General features: G+C 40.1%; 1 protein-coding gene across 1 annotated transcript; it reads left to right on the plus strand.

Annotated features, from left to right (window-relative positions):
- Positions 1 to 8,657: 8,657 nt before the first annotated feature.
- Positions 8,658 to 18,013, plus strand: LOC128467941 (vomeronasal type-2 receptor 26-like). The gene is made up of 6 exons (XM_053449692.1): positions 8,658 to 8,923; positions 9,961 to 10,252; positions 10,857 to 11,642; positions 13,132 to 13,236; positions 14,975 to 15,098; positions 16,322 to 18,013. Exons 1-6 carry the CDS (start codon positions 8,658 to 8,660, stop codon positions 17,245 to 17,247), a joined length of 2,499 nt encoding a protein of 832 aa, XP_053305667.1. The 3' UTR covers positions 17,248 to 18,013.
- The last annotated feature ends 3,390 nt before the right edge of the window (positions 18,014 to 21,403 follow it).

The following is a 21,403-nucleotide window of genomic DNA, read 5'->3' on the forward strand; positions in this document are numbered from 1 at the left end:
GCATCTCAGCTGCTGCGCAATAACTCCTGAAAACCATCTTTGGGCGCTCTGGGTCATTACAGTCGTCTTTATGGACCCAGATCCTGACACATTGTCTTTGGAAGAAATAAAAGGTTGTGTGACTTGCATCTGTGAAAATTACCGGTGGGTAGGTTGTGTCATGAATGTAGGGTCACAGAAGGTTTTAATCACTTTCCTACCTCCCAATGGCCCCTCCTTATCCTATGTGTACCCTCACCAGCCAGACATATTGAACAAGTTCTCACTAAGGTTCATCCACTCATTACTACTGGGCAAAAATTACTCATTAACTTCTGCGGACTATCAAAGCTCAGAAGAAAAGCTACAAGGGAAGACACTAACTTGTTATGGTTGTAAGTTTTCCTCATAGTTATATGACATCACATATTTTATTATACCATCATTTACATTAACAAGTGGCAAGGTATTTCATTGCGTGTGAGATTTTTTACTCCTGTTCCCAAAGCCCAAACTAATACCAAAGGAAGAATGCATTTAACTGTATAACATATTTTTTACCCAGAATATTAAAAACACACTTTTTTTTGAGATTCAAGGTCAAGGTCAAGTGTCACTGTAAAATATTCTAACACATTTAACATCTCTTCTAACCTTAAGTATATGATAAAGGACCATATGAAATTATTAGTATAGGCAATAGTCAAAGATATGTAATTATTGGGCATAAATAAATGATAATTAAGATATATTAATGTTTCAATGATAGGTTTCAAGGTTTCCTTGACCTTAATTATGGAATGAAGGATTTGCTGAACAGGCAGTCTATAGATAGGATAGTAACTTGCTAATGCATGGTAGTTGTAACTTTAAAAGGGCATAACAGTAGGCTTACAGTGACCACCTAAAATAGGGTTTAGACGTAAAGATCTTAGTGAGCATGTTTACCCAATTAGGTGAAGACCAATACACTGACATCACTATCCAATCCACATATAAGCTAGGCCTGTGTAAGACATGGAGAGGCATGGGAAGAGAGGTCGAGTGAAGATGTACTTGCCATCCACAGACACTTCACGTCCCAACACTCCCTCCCTCCATCCTCAGGAATGCGTAGGACAGATGTCATGAACTAAATTCCTTTCCAAGGTTTTGTAAGACTTGTTTCGTATTTTTGTTATCTTCTTTTTATATTCTTCGTCTATTTTTGTTCGTATTAAATGTTTCACCTTCGTTTGCATCTAAGTGACTCTGCCTATTTTTGATGCACATACATATTTATGTGTTGATCCAATTATCGAAGTTTGTGTTTGGCCTATATTTTCTTACAGTCACATCATTTGATACTTAGCTTCTACCTCAATTAGAAGAAAAGCTTGCTGGGGAAAGTGTATTTTTTTCCACATTGGCAACCCTACTGTATAATCATACCTGCCCGGCATGCCCGGAGGTTTGCCATATAGTGTTACAGAATCTCCAATATACGGAAAACACAGTCTAAGGGCAGCCGAGTGAGCTACACGGAAACAAAGTTATGGATCCTTCCTCTGACTGCTAGAGTTAGGTAAATACGGATCTGCCCATGAATCCTATCCTACTCTGATGTGGAAGAAAGGAATGGTCCCCAAGAAACAAACAATGGCAGGCTAACGAGATGAAGCTACTGAGATAAGACACAATCCTCAGAAAAACAAACAAGGGATGAAGCTTCACCTACCCAGGTTAGGGCAGAAAAAAACACTGAAGATAAATGGGAGGTTCTGGTACGCTTGTAATTTCTTGTCCTACCTGGATAGGCGAAGCTCTCACCTATATATCCTACTGAGAATGACTTGACAAATCCGGTCATTGTTTAGCTGAGGCACCTACTGTGACGAAGTTCTCAAAATTATTATTTTTTGCATGTTTCGTTGGTTTCAAACAAAAGCCCTATTTTTTCGGAACAAAAGTGATGCATAGTTTGTGTGGGAAAATCTAACATGGGAATCTTGATAAAACCAACAAATAGTAGAAACGTCACAAGCTGTATGGAACGTGCGCTACTAAAAAGTCTCAGTAAGGTAAAGGTAGTGCTGCTCTCACACTGCAGAAACACTTTCCTTATTCCAGACAGTGATGATAAATGACCTGGCAATAGGCGTTGAAAATCATATTTCTGTGTTTGCAGATGGCACTGAACTAGGTAAAGTAATATTACTGTGCTGCAGAGAGATTTAGATAGACTGGGGGACTGGGCACACAAATGGCAGATGAAATTTAATGTAGATAAATGTAAAGTTATGCACTTCGGGGTAGGGAATGCACAAGCAACCTACATCCTAAACGGTAGTGAATTAGGGATAAAGACAAATGAGAAAGATTTGGGAATTGTTATAGACAACAAACTAGGCAACAATGTGCGATGTCAGTCAGCAGCCGCTAAGGCCAGTAAGGTATTGTCGTGTATAAAAAGGGGCATCAATTTGCGGGATAAAAATATAATTTTGCCCCTTTATAAATCAATGGTAAGGCCACACCTTGAATATGCTGTGCAATTTTGGGCACCTGTTCTAAAGCAGGATATCATAGAACTAGAAAGAGTTCAGAGGCGGGCAACAAAATTAATAAAAGGAATGGAGCACTATAGTTATGAAGAAAGGTTAACTAATTTAAATCTGTTTAGTTTAGAAAAACAGCGTCTCAGAGGGGATATGATAGCGTTATGATAATATATAATATATATGATAATATATTCGGGGCCAATACAAACCATTGTGTGGAAATCTGTTCATAAACAGGACTATGCTTAAGACGCTGGGTCACGTGTTTAGACTGGAAGAAAGGAGATTTAGTCTAAAGCAGAGGAAAGGGTTTTTTACAGTAAGGGCAGTAAGGATGTGGAATTCTCTGCCTGCAGAGGTAGTTTTATCAGAGTCTGTACAGACGTTTAAACAGCAACTGGATGAATACTTGGAAAAACATAATACTTGGGGATAAAATCTTTAATTATGGGGAAACCGCATATTGATCCAAGGAGAAATCTGACTGCCATTTTGGGGTCAAGAAGGAATTTTTTCCCTGGTTAGTGCAAAATTGAAAGGAGCCAAACTGGGTTCTTTTGGATCAACAGCAAAAAAAAATCAGATATAGGAAAGGCTGAACTTGATGGACGCATGTCTTTTTTCAGCCTAACTATATGTATGTAACTATATGTAACTATGACCCAACAACAAAAAAACTTAAATGTGTTCCCAAGATGTACCACTTCCTGTCAATTTCTGGGAACTTCCTAGTTCCGGCTACCTGGTGCCTCTCTTGAGGCATGGGGGCAGGAGGTCCCGCTGACATCGCAGGATGACACCAATGTTGGAGGTGAAGTAGGTGGGGAGCACCGCACTGCCGGTGGCAGAACCCAGAGAAATCGCATCCTCTGGATACTTTTTTTCGGAGCATTTGCTCTGATAATCAAACAAATACAGTATTTATTTATACGTTCAAACGGGTCACATCCCCACTTCACATATTACCCTATAAATGCATTCAGGAAAATTATAGCATTTATATATTATCAGCTATAATATGAGGCCCTGATAGCCTCACAAGCTATCGGCCAATAAAGGTATCACCTATACTAAATTTACTTTACATACAGATATAGATTTATATACATTATAGTGCTTCCCACAGTAATATACAGGTATAGAGTTATATACATCAGAGTTTTATATACCAGAGATAGTAATATTCAGATATTGATTTATATACTGATATAGAATTATATCACTGTTATATAGAGTTATATACATACTTACATATAGAGTTAAATACTGCTAAAGCTTACTGATATATATATATATATATATATATATACATATATATATATATATATAGTTCTATACATTATATACCGTATTGGCTCGGATATAGGCCGCCCCCATATATAGGCCGCACCCTAAAAGTTTGGTGCTCTTTTAAAGAAAAAGTTTTTTTCTTTAAAAAAGCACCAAGAAAACATCCTGCCACTCTGTCCTCCCCCCCCGAGATATGCTGCCACTCTGTCCCTCCCCCCCCCGAGATATGCTGCCACTCTGTCCCTCCCCCCCCGAGATATGCTGCCACTCTGTCTCCCCCCCAACCTATGCTGCCACTCTGTCCTCCCCCCCCCCCGAGATATGCTGCCACTCTCTCCCACCCCCGACTTACCAGAGCAGACTCCCGGGTGTCTTGCGGGGCCGGAGGGGGACATCTATGTACATTGTGTATACAACTCCCGGTGCCAGCACTCAGCGGAAGTGCTGGCACCGGAAGTTGTATACGCGATGTGCATAGATGTCTTCCGCCGGCCCTGCAAGACACCCGGGAGTCTGCTCTGGTAAGTCGGGGGGGGATGTAAAATGCATCACTTAGGAAGAGTTTTAAACATCTGGGGCCCTAAACAGCATTTATTTTTCCTGAAGTAAAATCTCAGACCCCTCACAGCTGTGTATTATGTAAGCAGCTCCCGCCATTTTCTCACTCACTTTTACCCCCTCAGCCACTGCCAGGACTCAAAATGGAGGACCTACATGCAGGTCCTGTGATCAGCTGCACCAATCAGGTGAGAGTGAGGCATTGGCTGGGTGTTTATGGATGGATGTGGGAGGCTGGAGGGCAGAGAATGAGAGGGAAGCAGGAAGGAAGAAGCTCCATGGTGACAGAGCTCAGGACTAGGCCCAAAGTGACTGATTAGATTTTTGTGCTCTCCCTGTGAGAGATTGTGTTGAGGAAGCTGGACAGTCCTCCTTAGCAGATAGGAGCCGGTGAGGCCGCTGCAGCTTCACAGTCCCTTAAATCCCAGAGTACCCTGTGTCTGCAGAGTGAGTGCTGTGTCCTGCTGTGATACAAATGTGACGAGTATGGGGTGCGATTGAATAAGTTAGTATATTCAGTCAGCCAAAAGGATAGTAACTAATATGATTCCCCGCTGTTATAGTCAGAAATATAGAGGTTAATATAGTTCAGAACTTGTTGTGCAGAACCAGAATTCTGACTCATAATCTCATGATTTCCTAAGTAGAAAACAACTTAAATGCGCATGATCAGCATACGTTGATCATGCACTCAAATCTTCTAGAATGTTATACTACGCATGTATGCGCGTGATACTCATAGGATACAGGTGTTTTTATTCATTCACTGCGCCAGATTGGAAACAATTTTGTCAACAAGCTAGTGTATAAACGAACGGGGATTTGCAGGAGAATCCGGGACTTACTGAGGCTTCGAGCCTGCGTTATCGGTCGACCTTGCAGTGATTTCCCGGATTCCTCCTGAAGACAATCGCTTGTGAAAGTCCCCCGATTGAGGAGTGATGCTACAATATCCGGTGATGTATTGATGTTTACTCTTTATTGATTAATCGACCATGTATTGCATGCTTTAATTGAATAAATAAGATAAAGAATACGTTTTACCGCAAAACTGTTTCAGTGTGCTTGACTTGGATGTCAATCAGGGCGGGACAGCTAACATACTTTGAGCTGGTAAAACACCTGCGCATGCTGAGCTCTGCTGGAGGGAAGGCTCCTCATGTCTGCTGAGAATGAAGCTGCCCGTGAGGACTTCCCTTGGCAATTCCACGCCATGGCTTCCTCTTGCAAAGCAGGGGTCTCTATTCTCATTTCATGACACTTATCTTTTCAGGGAAGGTTTTTAATCCTCAACTTTGTCATTAATACGGTCAACTACACCTTAGTATACCTTTGTATCTTTTTACACACTGAACACATAACAACTATATTTCATCAAAAAATTGCTTCGTTTAAAAAGGGCAACCTTATACTTTGTGGTGATTTAAATGCTCTGCTTGATTCTACAATGGATACCCCTGCGGTTCCATCAGGTGGTTACGGCAAGCAATTGCGATCCTTGGCCACTTCCCTTACCTCGACTCTACACTCACATCAGCTATACAACGTATGGTGTCTGCACCATCCCATGGAAAGGGATTACTCTTTCTTTTCAGCACACCACAAAACATACACTAGAATTGATGTTATTTTAGTTGATACATTTTTGTTGCAATCGATTCGGGACTGCTCTATTGGCGTTATCAACTGGTCTGATCACGCCCCTTTGTATTTATCTTTCCGTTCTCCTCATCCTTTCAAGGTCAGGGGTTCCTGGCGCCTCAACAATTCCTTACTCTCAAATTCGGCCATTGCTACACAAATTCACTCACATTTAGATCTTTATTTTCAGGAAAATCAACCCTCGGTCACGTCGCTAGAAACACTATGGAATGCTCATAACGCCGTGATCAGAGGCAGATTCATTAGCATAGCGTCTCATCTCAAACACGAAAGAGACAAGGAAGCCAATAAAGATGCCCTTCTCCTTCAATTATATGATTTGCAAAGACTCGATAAGCAGGCCCCTTCTTCTTTATTGATTTCAGAGATACCCCTCAGCCCACCAGTGATGCCATTAACAAGTACCCTGCTTCCGTCGCTCTTCCCACACTCACAGATGACATGCTACACACTTTAGAAGCCCCTCTAGATTCAGATGAAATCCGAGCCACTGTATCACAATTAAATTAGAAAACCTCTGCCCCTGGCCCAGATGGTTTATCTAGTCACTACTATAAGGTTTTCTTTCCAGTCTTAGGCCCTCATATTGTAACACTTTTTCAATCCTTTATGTCCAAAGGAACTATCCCACAAGAAAACCTTCAGGCTCACATCATCACACTACCTAAACCGGGTAAAACCCCAGATAATTGTGCACGCTTTATGCCAATTTCTCTCCTCAACACTGATGTTAAGCTATATGCTAAGATAATTGCTAACAGACTTTCCTTGTTACCCCCCTCTCTCTTACACATTGATCAAGTGGGCTTCGTTAGGAACAGACAATAGGTTGACTATACGCGCTGTAACAAGGTGCGGGGTGTTGTCGTGGAAGGGTATACATTCCCCCTCAATTTTGCAGGGTTTTATACGACATATAGGGCAGGCTGGTGCTCCACCCCGCAGTTTACATGCACCTGGACTGACCCAGGATCCAGGCCAGGAGTTTAAGCTGACTCCAATGCACTGGTCAGCTGCGTGTAATGAGCTGCAATGACTGCAATATAACCTGACCTGTTGGACAGAGGGAGGAGAGGAGAGAGTTTGTTTGGAAGCAGCAGAGCTTGCTATGCACAAAAGAGACCATCAAAGAGGTTGGTGGGATTATGTTTTGTTTTAGTTTAGACCCTGTGTAGTGAGGGGAGTTATATGTTAGTAAGCGCTCAGACGAGCTAGGCTTTTGTTTGTAGGGAATTTGTGTTCTATGTAATCCTGTAAATATCTTCATACGTGGTCTACAAATAAATCGTGGGTGATTACCTAACTGAGATGTGGCGTTAATACCCTAGAGGACCGTGCTGTTTGGTACCCTGTGTGGGTGCAGGATCACAGCGCAGATTTATCACTCTCACCTGGGATGCCGCTTGTAATTGCACCCCCAGTCTCCTAATCTCCTTTGACGCAGAGAAATCCTTTGACAGGCTACATTGGCTTTTTCTGTCGTCCGTCCTCCAAAAATTTGCTTTCCCCCTTCCTTGATTTGCACCATTATGGCACTTTATTCCACACCATCTGCCTCCGTTAGCTTCTCTGGCTTTCTTTCTTCTCCTTTCTTTATTTCTAATGGAAAGACACAGGGCTGTCCTCTCTCCCTTTTATTATACCTTTGGCCCAAAGGATACGGTCCGATCCACTCATAACAAGTTTTCTGCGCCGGAGTGGACACTCTTCTGTCTTGGGTCTGTTCGCAGACGATATACTGTCTGCAATCAAGAACCCCGCATCTTCTCTACCGGCATTGCTGTCACAATTTGACCTTTATGCCCAAGTCTCCTATCACAAACTAAACATCAGTAAAACTCAAGCGATGTCATTACATTTACCTCTTTATAATTCTCCTCATTCTTCATATAACTTTGACTGGAGGATATACTTTATCTCTTACCTGGGGATTAAACTCCCCAAAAATGTAACTAAACGTAACGATCTTAACTTATAACTGAGAAGTTATTCACCATTCATCAGTGGCCAGAATCACCAGAGGAGGAGGCCAGTTGCAGCTGCTGTGGCTTTATTTTTTATTTTAGGAAGATTGCACATTAAAGTTCTCACAGAGGTTTACGGTTACTCACAGGGTACTTACACATTCATTCTTCCTCTCTCAGTAGGGTGTCAGTTACATTAAACTGTCCTTTTAATCAATATCAACTATATATGAAATTGTTATACTTAATTTTTCTAGAATGTACCAGATTCTTCCAAAACCATAAGTATATATTACTACAGGAAATGTCTCTATACCTATCGATGTCCATCTATCATCTATTTAGCTTGATAATCTTTTGTAAAAAGTATCCAGACATTATCTCTTATTTTCCAAGTTACAAACATGCTTCAATAAGTGCTGTTCAGCTGAACCCGGCTAGGGACTGAGAAATGTAAGGTTACTGCATTTATCTGTGAAATACGCAGGAGGAATAGGACAGAATCGTTTTCCCAACCCACAGAGGCTACTATATCAGGAGCCAGCAAAATGTATCACACAGAACTGTATAAAAGAAGAGGAGATGGCTCACTTTCTTTACATTGACGCACGTGCGGAGGGTTTTGTTATTCATTGTGGTGCCTCGTCCTCTAATTCCTATGGCGATGCTCTTTACCGCGTTATGGAGGAGCACCGTGTCTATAGCTGCAGTGAAATCTGTTGCGCCTCTCTGCGTGATCCTCCTGTATTTCTCTAGAATTGTGTTCCAGAGTCCCGCTCCGGCCTGTAGCCTCCAACTGGTGCAATCATATGAGGACTACGACTATTTCCAGGATGGAGACATCATCATTGGGGCAGTGTTTACGGTAAATTCATACGTGGTAAATATTGATTATGAAAAGAGACCTCAGAAAATACTCTTCTGTGTCAGGTAGGTCAGTTTTGGTTGAAAGGAAAATTAGTTTAGTTTTCTATTCAGCTATCGATTATGTTGTTCTGTTTATACAAAATAACGACATGGGGATGTATGTGGTATATGGTAGTATTATTATCATAAAATAAAAGTAGTAAGAAGTCACTTTCAGACCAGAGTTTTATTACATTAAATATTTTTATATATTATATTTATTAATACATTTCAATACTTCGCTTCCTTCATGTATTTGATGATAGAATTGTTTTACAGAAACACCGTTTCACGCATTTCTGAATAAAATTTCTCCATTTGTTTTGCAGACGTTTTCTATTTTCTTTCTATCTTTATTAATTGTATTACTATTATTCTAAATGCATCATAATCTGAAGATTATTGTTGTTATTATAATTATTATCCGGGTTATCAGTTACATGCTACAGTGTGTAGGGTATGAAATATTCTGTCTAGGCCCGGAGCTTGGTGCCATCTGTACATCGTTGCTTGGCTGGGCTCCTGTATGGTCAGTGGACTCCTTTTTCATGATATATCTCGGGAAAATATTAAATGAAAGGAAGAGGAACTGGGTGTCCAGGACAACTAGCGGCCCATCCATTTTCATCCAATTTTATAGCTAGATTTATATCATAATCTAATTACCTTTTCAATAAGTCCCCCCCCACCTCATGATGAGGTTGGCCCCATACTAGGCTCAAGTCACAGAGAGAAGCAAAAAATGACAAATATCCAACATCAAAATACATTGTTTTATTTGCTATCACTAAAGCATTAATGATGAAATAAGACTAGAGAATAGCAGTAAGTTTTACCAACGTGGCTTTTAACCCACATTTTCCAGCTAATTAAATATAAAAGTCTGTAGCTGGCCTTTTTGTTTCGACCAACATGGAAAAATATATACAGTTACATAAAATATATGTTACAAAATATATATATATAACTATATATTATATATATTATACAATCTATTGCTGCAAATATGCATTCTCAGATTGTATTAACTGTTTTTTGGGTTTTTTTACTTTTTTTTGCAGGCCTAATCCCCGTGATTATATAAATATTCTACTTTTTCTTTTCTCCATTGAGCATGTGAACCTAGACCCAAATATTTTACCAAATATCACGCTGGGATACCATTTATACGACTCGTGTTTAGACGCCCGTAAAGCTGTGAAAAGCATCATTCAGATATTATCAGGACCAAAGAAAACAATCCCTAATTATTCCTGTATGGACTCTAACAGGGTGGCCGGATTTATCGGGGATCAGCATGCGATAACAACAGTCCCCATAGCGCAGGTACTGGGGGTGTACGGATACGCTCAGGTGAGTCAGAGAAAGAAAAAACCTTAAAATAAACACTCAAAAAAAAACACATTCCAGAACCATGCTCAAGGATATATGATGCATTGGGAGCAAAGAATGCTAAACAGCAGGTCTCTAAAAATGGTGGGACAACAGATTTCTCGGGGGGACTCTTGCCAATTTACCACCATACGATAGTCATTCGTCAAAGGAACAGAAGGGAGACAGGAGAGGCACCAAGCTGTTAAAGTATATTAAGACCTTTTTAGTAAAAAAAATAATATCTGCTTTAAAACTTGTACAGTCGGCCAATACGGTGAAGGCATTTTTTTTTTAATCAGTGTTTCCCAGTGGTATGGCCCGTTCTTAGTCCTTTTTCTCTCTTATGTAACTGTGATCCTCTCTCCCTACGATGTCTCTCTCTATTTTCTAAGTATATATATTTCAAATTTGTTTAAAAACAAAATATACATTTTTCCTATATCTATTTCATTTTAACTGGTAAGAAATTAGGACAGAACAAAACATGAGAAGAATCCTCCATAACTCATAGTTTGCCTTCTCATTTAAGATTTTTTTGAACGCACTTAAGTCTTCTAACGCAGTAATTACTCACGTTTTGTAGATTAGTTATGGAGCATCAGACTACGAGCTCGATAACAGACGTGTTCATTCACACTTCTTCCAGACATGGAAGAACAACCATATCCACCTCAAAGTTATATGTCAGCTTCTGAAGTACTTTGGATGGACTTGGGTGGGAATTCTGACTTCAGATGATGACAACGGGGAAAAAGAGACACAGGAGCTCGTAAAATATATGGCCGGTCACGGGATCTGTGTGGCTTACACCGTAAAAATAAATTTATCAGATGGCATGCGTCATATTATTAAGAGGAAAATAGAAATTGTCCAAAAGTCATCTGCTGAAGTTATTATACTTTGTGGATCTTTCAGTCTGGCGATTCTTGATGTTATCATTGGTTTTGCTAATATGTTTACTGATAAAACAATGATCCTTCCTCCATCCTGGGCCTCCAACTTTTATCTCACAGATTACTATATTGAAGCCCTGAACGGCACCTTGGCCGTAGACCTGCGCCCGGCACCGTTACCAGATACCGGAGATTTCTTTCCTGATATCCATCCTTCAAACAACCCAAAGGACAAACTCCTTGAAGATATCTGGATAACAGATTTTAACTGTTTGTCAGAAAATTCACAAAAGAATAAAATGTATTCAAAGCTCTATAAGATCTCTCTGCATAACTGCACTGGAGAAAAATATGCATTTATTAAGAATTATGTGTATACAGCGGTATCATCTCATGTGTTTTATTCCGTACTCGCTATGGCTAACGCCTTACATTATTTGCACTTAAATCTCAAGGAGTATAGTTATAACCATCAGGTGAGTACGACATGATGGATGCTCAGACTCAGCCCCTAAACGGAAAAAAATATGGAGCCCATTGAATGTATACTAAAGTAACTGGTGAAGCTAAAATACACATTTAACACTTGAAATTGGTGAGACTAACAATCTCAATGTAATCCAATGACTTCCCTAACATTTTTACATACCTTTTCTCCATTAGCTCAAAACATCAATTACATTTTTCTATTTCATGCTTTTTTTAATTTATTTTTTTAACCCTCTTACACCTCTTACCAATTTCACCCATCCATCAATGCTCTAGAAACTGTACTAAACTCAATAAGAATTGATCTCCACGTGGTTTTGGTTGTATATTGTATGTAGACACCCCCCTTATTATTGAGTTTAGGTGTTTCAGCCACACTCGTTACTAACAGATGTATAAAATCAAGCCCATAGGCGGCTGTATCCATAGACAAGCATTGGTAGTTGAATGGATTGTACAGCGACTTTAAACATGGCACTGCCATAGGGTGCCATCTTTTCCACAATCGGTTTGTGAAATTCCTGCCCTGCCATATCTGCTCCAGCCTTCTGTAAATGTTATTGTTGTGGAGTGGATGCATCTAGGTGTAACAGCAGCTCAGCTACAAAGCTATAGACCACGCACACTAACAGAACTGGGATGTCGAGGGCTGAAGTGTGTGGCACTGTCCTCAAAATTCAAATGGCCTGTGGAAGCAACATCAGCAAGAGCATGGTGTGTTGGGAACATCACTAAATTGGTTGCCATTGCCAAGAGTGGTATAAAGCTCCAGAGTTCTCTTGAGTGGTTGATTTGGTGGATTCTAGGAGAACGCACAATGTAAAGTTTGGTGGAAGAGGGTAAGTGGTCTGGGGTTTATTTTTCATATTTTTGGCTTGGCCTACGCAGAGCCCTGACCTTCACCCCAACGTGGCCTTCCCATTCAACATGGGTTCTTTTGACTGAATTCGCACAAACTCCCCCAGACACACTCCAAAATCTTGTAGAAAACCTCCCCAAAAACTTTCAGTCTTATAAAGTCTACAATACTGTTTTGTATTGGGATGTCCTACAAGCTCATACAAGTGTGATGAATAGTTGTCCACCTACTTTTGGTCATGTCATGTATCAGGTTTTTAAAATACACATGCATATACAAACAATCTATAACAATAACAATAGAAATTTGCGTTATATCTCTGTTGGTATACTTATGCTGAATAAAAAAGTACCAAAAGCCCTTCCTCGTACAGTAAGTGAAATAAAGGTGATGTAGACACATTTAACAGTAACCCTATACACATAGCACGGTTCACACGGGATTTACTCTCTGCTTCTTTACCTTTTGTTAGATGGGTTCCTATTTTTATATATATATATATGCTATTTTATGCTCCAGAGAATGTTCACTTTTGTGATATCAGTGGCCCATATTGGAGTTATTTTATTTTGCCTTCTTTCTCGCTCTCTTTGTTTATAATTTGTTTTAATTTACAGATATTTCACCATATAAAAAAGGTCAAATCTTTTTTGGAATCTGGTGGTTCATTTTTCAACGAGAAGCTTAAAGAGTTTGGGTTTTGCTTTTCTATTGTTAACTGGGTAAGACTACCTAACATCTCCACCCTTATCAGAAACGTGGGGAGCTTCAGAGAGTTTGCACCGGACGGTCAGCAGCTGATTATAAATACAGAATCAATAACGTGGAGGAATAATAATAATCAGGTGAGAACAATTTAATAAAATAAATAATAGTCAAAACACTTATCTAAAAAGATAACTAATACTAATTTAAGAAATATAATGAACTAATAAAGCAATATTAAACCATAAATAAATCATTTTATTTTAAGCTGTGATGTTCCGAATGACCAAAGCAGGAGAATAGTAGAAGGAATGAAGTGCCAGAACTGCAACTTCCTCCTTCATAATCTGAAATATGTCATGACATTAGCGTGAATAATAATATGAATATGTTTGTGCGTGTGTAGCCACATGACTTTGTGCCCTAGTTTACATGTCCATCTATCATAGATAGAAGACAGCATCTCAAGTGCCAACAAGAGCCTTTCTACCCTTCTTTACCCGGCACTATTAATATACAAATTTCATTATAATGCACAAGTAATTTTACTACAAAATAAGTTACGATACAATGAAATAACACGCAACAGACAGCTACATTCTCCCTGGCAATGTGTGATCAGAACCTCCCTCACAGTGCTAAGGGGAAATGGCAGCAGACATGACTGTAATTCATCTGCATAAAGAGCTGCCCCTTTATTTATTAGGATATTATATAGGACTGAGATGATGCCTGTTGGAGTTCAGGTGTAGTGGCCCTGCCAGTGGGACTGAAGGGTAAGATGTCTGTGTCTAATATCTGCATCTCCTTTGACACAGTGGGGACCTTCAGTGTCAGCTGACCTCTCGGGCCTCTTCTCTGCTCCTTGGCAGCAGTCAGCATCTTGAACGTTGGAACCCAAACAGGATGTCAGACACTATGGAACGTAGAGGCTATTTTGGTATTTGTTAAGGAAGGTTATAGTAGATTCGTGCATTAGGATTCCTACTAATTGCAAATTTAACAAAATTTGCATATTTTCCTAATTCAAACGAATGTCAAGCCAAAACCCCTCATAAAATGAACGAAAACAAAGCAAAAAGCTTAAATTTTAGTTCGAATTTCATAAGCTCATTCACGTTCTCTTTCACATTAGTATTCACGTTCTTTCGTTCTCTTTCACGCTCTCTCAATGTCTCCCTACTTTCTTCTTTCTCCATCTGCTTCTCTGTGGACATGATCTCAAAGTGAATATACGCAAAAATGGTGGATCGGTGATATCCTCTCCCCTAATTGGAGGACATGTCTGTGGAGATAAAGACAGCTGAAGGAAGAAGAGAAAGACAATGCTGGTGAAGAAGCTGAGCTGCAAGATTGTCAGTAGAGACGGTATGGGGACATTCAGAGTGCATGAATGAGAATGAAAATGTGAGAGAAACGAAAAGGCAGGAAACAAATTAGTTGTCTAAAAACATCCTTAGTTCAGGTGTATTGAACTCGGCAGAGGGGCCCTTCCCTCACGCTGTCTCACCAAGCTCTCGTTATCCACTCAGCTCTTTTTCCCAACTGGGTTTCAGCAGTTTAGCCATGGGGTTGGGACATAGAAATTTGTTTCCTCAGTACTGGTAGGTCCCAATTTCCATAACAACTACAGTGGCAACAGAATGTTTAGTTGTACCATGAACATATATTATATGTGAACTACTAGAAAAGTGGTATTAGAGTTTTTAATGTAAATAATTTGAATAATCATTTTTTCATTTTCCCTTTTCATAGAAACCAAGGTCTCAGTGTTCAGAGAACTGTTTGCCAGGATACAGAAAAGTCTTAAGACCAGGAACACAAATCTGCTGCTACGACTGTGTCCAGTGTTCAGAGGGAGAGATATCCAACAGATCTGGTAACGCACAACCCATTCTATATCAGTAAAATCCTTGGAATGTTTTAGGTAAACTTCATTGGGGAAGCCCCCAATACCAATTGCTACTTATACATTCACTAGAAAATAAAGCCCGTGGTACCACAGGGACAGTGGACTCGATAATAATTCTACCACATCAAGTGTTTTACTTAAACATACCAGAAATTAGCCTTTGTTTCAAAGTGAAACCTAAGGGTGCCAAATCAACATGCTATCTATGCTACTTAAATGACAATATCGCCGGGCACAGGATGTACTTGCAACTTAACAATCTTTGTTGGTACGTCAGTAAAATTGGCGTGACTCTGGTTATCAATTAATTATATTCAGCAGTTTTTTGGACTCAAATTCATAATTTAATTTGCAGATTTTGTCGATTCATACAAAGCCAGGCTCCCACGAAACAGATAAAATGCAGCAAAAAATTATGAAGTCATTCAAAATTTGTGGGGGATCTGTCATCGGTTTTGTGGCTTCATATGAATCGCCGAATTTACCACAATTCTGTAAATGTACAATTCTTGTCATCTCTTTTGTAGATATATCATTACCTCATCAAGGGGCATCAAAGGGTTAAGCTATTCATAGATATCTAGTTTAGGGCAAACCCTGCAAAACGTGTAAAATGCACCTTGTCACTAATTGAAAGCCATGTGTGTTTTATATTGTTTCTTCAATGATTTTATTGAAAGTGAGGGGTTACCTGTGATGTCACAATCACTGCATGATGTAAGATTAGCTGACAGCATGATCTGTCCTTTACTTTTCCTATTTGTTTGCTTGGTAGCAAGCAGCCACATTAGGCTGCCTGCCCCAAGAACCCAAGGATACTGATCCCAGAATAAAGTGCCGTAACTTAAATGGTGCACTGGTTGAATCCTAGCCATTTTTATTACCATGTACAAACTCTCTCACAGACCCTGCGTCACATACTGAGACACTCAATACCCACCGCAAGTTTCTTTTTTGACAATTCCATTTTCTCCACCTTTTATTTGATCTAATGATCTTATTGCCTCCTCAATCCACAAAACCTTGTGAAATTCCTTTTTATTTTTTAAATGAGAACGCACAATATTAAGTACATTTTGAATCTTTGTATGTGTGTATATATATATATATATATATGTATGTGTGTATTTATATATCATCTGAAATAGATGCCTTTTTTCTCTAAAATGTAATTTTTTGTTATTTTTCAGATAGTGAAAACTGCATGAAATGTCCAGATACTGAGTGGTCCAATGAGATGAAAGAAAAGTGCATTCCAAAACTGGTGGAGTTTCTGTCGTACACCAATGATGCTATTTCTATTGTTTTATCATGTTCCTCGGTTCTTCTTTGCGTGTTAACACTTGTTATACTAATAATCTTCACCGTCTACAGAGACACACCTGTTGTAAAGGCCAATAACAAGAACCTCAGCTTCCTTCTCCTGGTGTCCCTCATGCTGAGCTTTCTCTGTGTGTTTCTGTTCCTCGGTCGTCCTGAGGATGTAACCTGCATGCTGCGCCAAACAGCTTTTGGAGTCCTCTTCTCATTAGCCGTGTCTTCTGTTCTGGGCAAAACAATCATGATCTATATTGTTTTCAAAGCCACCAAACCTGGCAGCTCCTGGGCAAACTGGGTCAGCACCAAGGTCTCTAATTCCATAGTACTGTTGTGCTCATCCATTCAAGTTATCATTAATATTTCCTGGTTGTCCATTTCCCCCCCATTCCAGGAGCTGGACATGCGCTCTTATCAGGGAAAGATCATCATTCAGTGTAATGAGGGCTCGGTTATCGCCTTCTACTGTGTCCTGGGTTATATGGGGCTTCTGGCAGCTGTTAGTTTTATTATAGCTTTTTTAGCCAGGACATTACCGGATAGTTTTAATGAGGCCAAGTACATCACCTTCAGCATGCTGGTGTTCTGCAGCGTTTGGATTGCGATGATCCCGGCCTATCTGAGCACCAAAGGGAAGAACATGGTGGCCGTAGAGATTTTTGCCATATTGGCCTCCAGTGCTGGACTTTTGATGTGTATATTTTTCCCCAAATGTTACATAATTCTGTTTCGACCTAAGAAGAATACTAAACTACACTTGCTAGGGAGCAAAACTAAAAATGTTCAGCTGGTAACATGACATTTTGGTCTCTATCACCATGTTATTAGTATACAGTATGTTAGCCATTGCACTTTTATGCCACCATTACCTATGCCAGCAACTAGAAAATCCTTAATGTGCCAAGCATAAATTGGGATATGCTGTGATGATGGCTATGGTTAACGGATTTTAAGCAGGTTATATCAGTATTGCTGGGGTGTAGACCTTTCTCCTGTGCAGGGGTGCAGTATACATACTAGAGTACACATAGGAACATGGGGTAAAAACTAATAATTTACAGTTTTGGGGCAATTCAGAGCCACTAAAGAAATGGGCTATCGCAAAAATAAATAAATAAATAAAGCCATCTTTATTTATTGAAAGTAATTGCCCGCTGTGCTATTGCACCTCTGCCCGGGTTTTGTCTAAAGTTTGTCTTGTACAGCAGGAAGTTACTTTCAAAGGATCCGGGTATAAAGTGGATATAGAGGCAAAAGGTGATCATTGTTAACCTTATTTGCATGCGTCTACCCAGAATCCCTTGTGGTTGTGGCAGCACCATGAGATTTCTGAGGGAAAAACAAGCCTTCTGGCCTGTCTGGTGTCTGTAGTGTTTAATAATAATACTTCAACTACCCCTTAAATTCTATATATATACCCCAGTCTGTTTCAACTGTTCCAAATAAAATATAATTCCCCTCCCCCGAGTTCATTACATTCATTAAATGTAAAATAGTAGGAAAGCCTAGTATACATGGCATGTTACAAAAAACAAAATACTGTCTGCGCTTCTCACCCTAATAAAGTTGGCAACAAATATATAAACATCATATAAATGCGAGGTTTTGGTTCTATGAATTGGCCAAAGCATAATTAAGCTCACCCGCCACGTCAAGGCACACTCTCAATAGGGTGAGAACCGACTCTCACCTCCTACATAGTGGGCACACAAAGCAGTTTATATGTTTTGTGTGCCCACTATGCTACCAAAACCAGTTTAATGTGTTGGGGAGGTGCAATTTAACCCCTGGACAGCAAGCTACAACCAGACTGGTGAGGAGCCAACAACCTCAAATATGTGCAAACAGGGAAAAGAAAAAATGTCGGTGCGCTAACAAACAGTGTGAGCCGCTGCAAATACAGTGTGTTGGCTGTACAATGTATACAAAAAACAAAATACTATTTTTTATATATTTGCTGCCAACTTTATTAGGGTGAGAAGAGCAGACAGTATTTTGTTTTTTGTATACATTGTACAGCCAACACACTGTATTTGCTGCGGCTCACACTGTTTGGTAGGCCTCATATTATACATTTGTATTATTTAAGCCTGAGACTAGCTTAGCGCACCGACATTTTTTCTTTTCCCTATTTGTACATGGCATGTTATGCTGAGTACATGTATGATTGTATAGCCTGTATGGGGTGTATTCACTAAATCCAGAGTTTGTAGCACAGTTGAATGATTCAGCTCAATGGAGTCAGCCAGAATTCATTGTTTCATATATATATACATAAATAGTAAACTCTTATCTGGATACCCCAAACATTTGGAAAGGGGATTCATCAGAGAAAATGACTTTACCCCAGTCCCCTGCAGTCCAATCCCTGTATCTTTTACAGAATATCAATCTGTCCCTGATGTTTTCCTGGAGAGAAGTTGTTAATCTAAGGCGAGAAAAACAACATGGGCGCCTCTTCTCAGATCGATGACTGACAGTGTTGAAATAGCCTGTCCTATAGGTAGGTGCCTACACAGAAAGAGCATCAGCCCTTTTTCCATTGTCTTGCATTATTACAGACAAATACTTGCAATTAGCATATCAGACTGGTCCCATTCATCAGGAGTGCAGACGCAAAATACGTGGCAAGCCTTGACTGTACAAGGAATACAGTAACCACAGATGTACATCTCAGCCCGGGGGTCTTAACTAGAAACCACAAGGCCCCCACCTTCAACAGCTGGTCTCACACAGGCACATATCCATGCTGAAACACACACAAGTACCCATCTATGGAGAGAAAGCTGTTGTTTATGTTCTTCTGCACCATTGAACAGAAGACTGCTTCATAATGAATGTCCAGAGTAGCCACGCATGCATCTACCAACCACAAAGAATTCAGCAACCACAGAAACAGGGCCGGCCCAAGACATAATGCTGCCTGGGGCAAAGTTTAAAATACCCCCCTCCTGCATTTTTTTTTGGAGCCCGAGGTGCTTGCTCCTGGGTGCTGCAACTGTGCCGTGGGCAGCAGAAGCCAGAATACGATACCAAGTTCCCTCAAGGGGAACCCAGTCAAATTCCTTCCCCCCCAATGGGAGGGTCGGATCTTGAGTCTCACTCCGAAAGGTGAGGCTCCTTTGCTGGCCTTCTTTGAAGAGAGGAAAGGACCGGAAGGCTCCCAATCCTCCTCCAGCAAAGTCCAGGCTTCACTGCCTCTAAAAAGAAAACAGTGTCTAAAACAACGGTTACAAAAACGTGTGCCAAATCATAGTGAGGGCCTCGCCGTGAATTCAAAAAGCCGTGAAATCAATAAAGGGGAAATTAATAGGCACTCGTGAAACGATGTGATTATATAAATTAAAGAAAAATTATTTAGGGGCAGACCATTGCTGGCCTAGCCAGGTTCAAAAATAAATCATCTTAACCCCAGGACCTGATGGCACGAGGGGAAAAGGAAGTGCAGGAAGACTGCCAGTGAGATTGTGCGCTCCCCGTGTGCAGCAGCGTGCAATATGGCACACGGTGACTCCAGCATTTCTGCCGGGGGAAATCAGCACCTCAGGCTCCATTGCTTTCCCAGCCCTAAGGCCAGAGGAACAGTTCAAGCAAATAGTTAATTGTTGTACCAGTTCCCTGAAGTAAGGAGCTCCAGTGCACCACATTATACTTTTGTGCTCTCCCTAAGACTCTTTTGGGGAAGCTGTAGTGTCTTCCCTAGTAGAGGGGAGCCAGTAGGACTGCTGCAGCGTCACAGTCCTCGCTCGGGTACCCTGTGGCTGCTGGAGGGAAGGCTCCTGATGTCTGCTCAGAGGGAAGATTCTGGCGAGTATGAGAGAGAGGGACTAGTAAGCGGCCATTGCCCTTATGCGCCATCTCTGCATCAGGCACATGAGATTACCTACATTTTAATTACCTCACATTTACAAACGTAAATGTAAATCCAACATTAAGAGACACTTTATAAATACTTACATATGTATTGTCAAGACTGAGGGGGATGGTAACCACCTTAAGGAAAAACTCTACACCTAGTCTGTGTCCTGACGTTCTGGACCACTGATTGCTTAAAGTAATATAAAAACTGATCCTGTTATCTGTAAATCTTTTAAGAAATATTAATTTATTATGAGGGAAATTCTTCCTTTAATCAAGCAACTAACAGAAATGACATATTCCCTGTGTTTAAATCTTAATAAATTATGGGTAAACCAATAACACCCCAAACGTGTCAATTTCTATTAATATAAACAACTCTTACATGATGCCACTGAGAGTCCATAAAAATGTAGGGTAAATTAAACATGGATTAAAGATGGATGCCCACTAAATATCACTGAGCCCCGAAACCAATTCTTAAACCTAACATTCATATTCATTCATTCATTCATACATTCATTCATTCCGGTTATACCGTATGGTTACATTAAGAGAATATTCTGTTGGTTGCTATAATTGTGAAAACATGCTTTAGAATGACTTTACAGAACTTTCACAAGTTCTGTTCTTCATTCTGGTCAGTTTTTTAAAGTATAAAATGGGGTTTAGAGCAATAGTTATATTTTAATTAAAACCATTATTATTTTACTTGTCATTATGAACTCCTGCTCTCGGGGACCAGAATCTAAACAAAGGCAAAAGCCATTTAATTTCTATTTCATACCAAACAATTCCACAGCGTATGGTTTATATTTGCTGGGAACTCATATCTCCAGGGCCTCTCTAACTCCTTGCAGAAAATATAAAATGTGTAACTCGTTCAGCCATCAGAAACACTTGGTAAATACAAGACGTCTGAATCCATGACCTCACACGGCCAGCTGCAGAACTCCGAGCTTGTTAGAGGTTCATTTAATGGGGCAAATGAAAGGCTTTCTGATGGCTACCAGATCTGCCCTATTTGCAGTGATCTCCTGCCTGTCTATCCCGGTGGCACCAAGTTCTCAAGGAGCTGGATGTCATCTTACTTACAG

The sequence above is a fragment of the Spea bombifrons genome, chromosome 1 (genome assembly GCF_027358695.1).
Source record: "Spea bombifrons isolate aSpeBom1 chromosome 1, aSpeBom1.2.pri, whole genome shotgun sequence".
In the NCBI taxonomy this organism is placed as follows: Eukaryota; Metazoa; Chordata; class Amphibia; order Anura; family Pelobatidae; genus Spea; species Spea bombifrons.

Bases quoted from the DNA above. Each gene is read 5' to 3' on its own strand.
- LOC128467941 (XM_053449692.1), top strand. From the start codon at position 8,658: ATGCTCTTTACCGCGTTATGGAGGAGCACCGTGTCTATAGCTGCAGTG. The intron at 10,253-10,856 runs GTGAGTCAGAGA...CACGTTTTGTAG, and splicing joins GGGTGTACGGATACGCTCAG to ATTAGTTATGGAGCATCAGA. The intron at 13,237-14,974 runs GTAAGACTACCT...CCCTTTTCATAG, and splicing joins GCTTTTCTATTGTTAACTGG to AAACCAAGGTCTCAGTGTTC.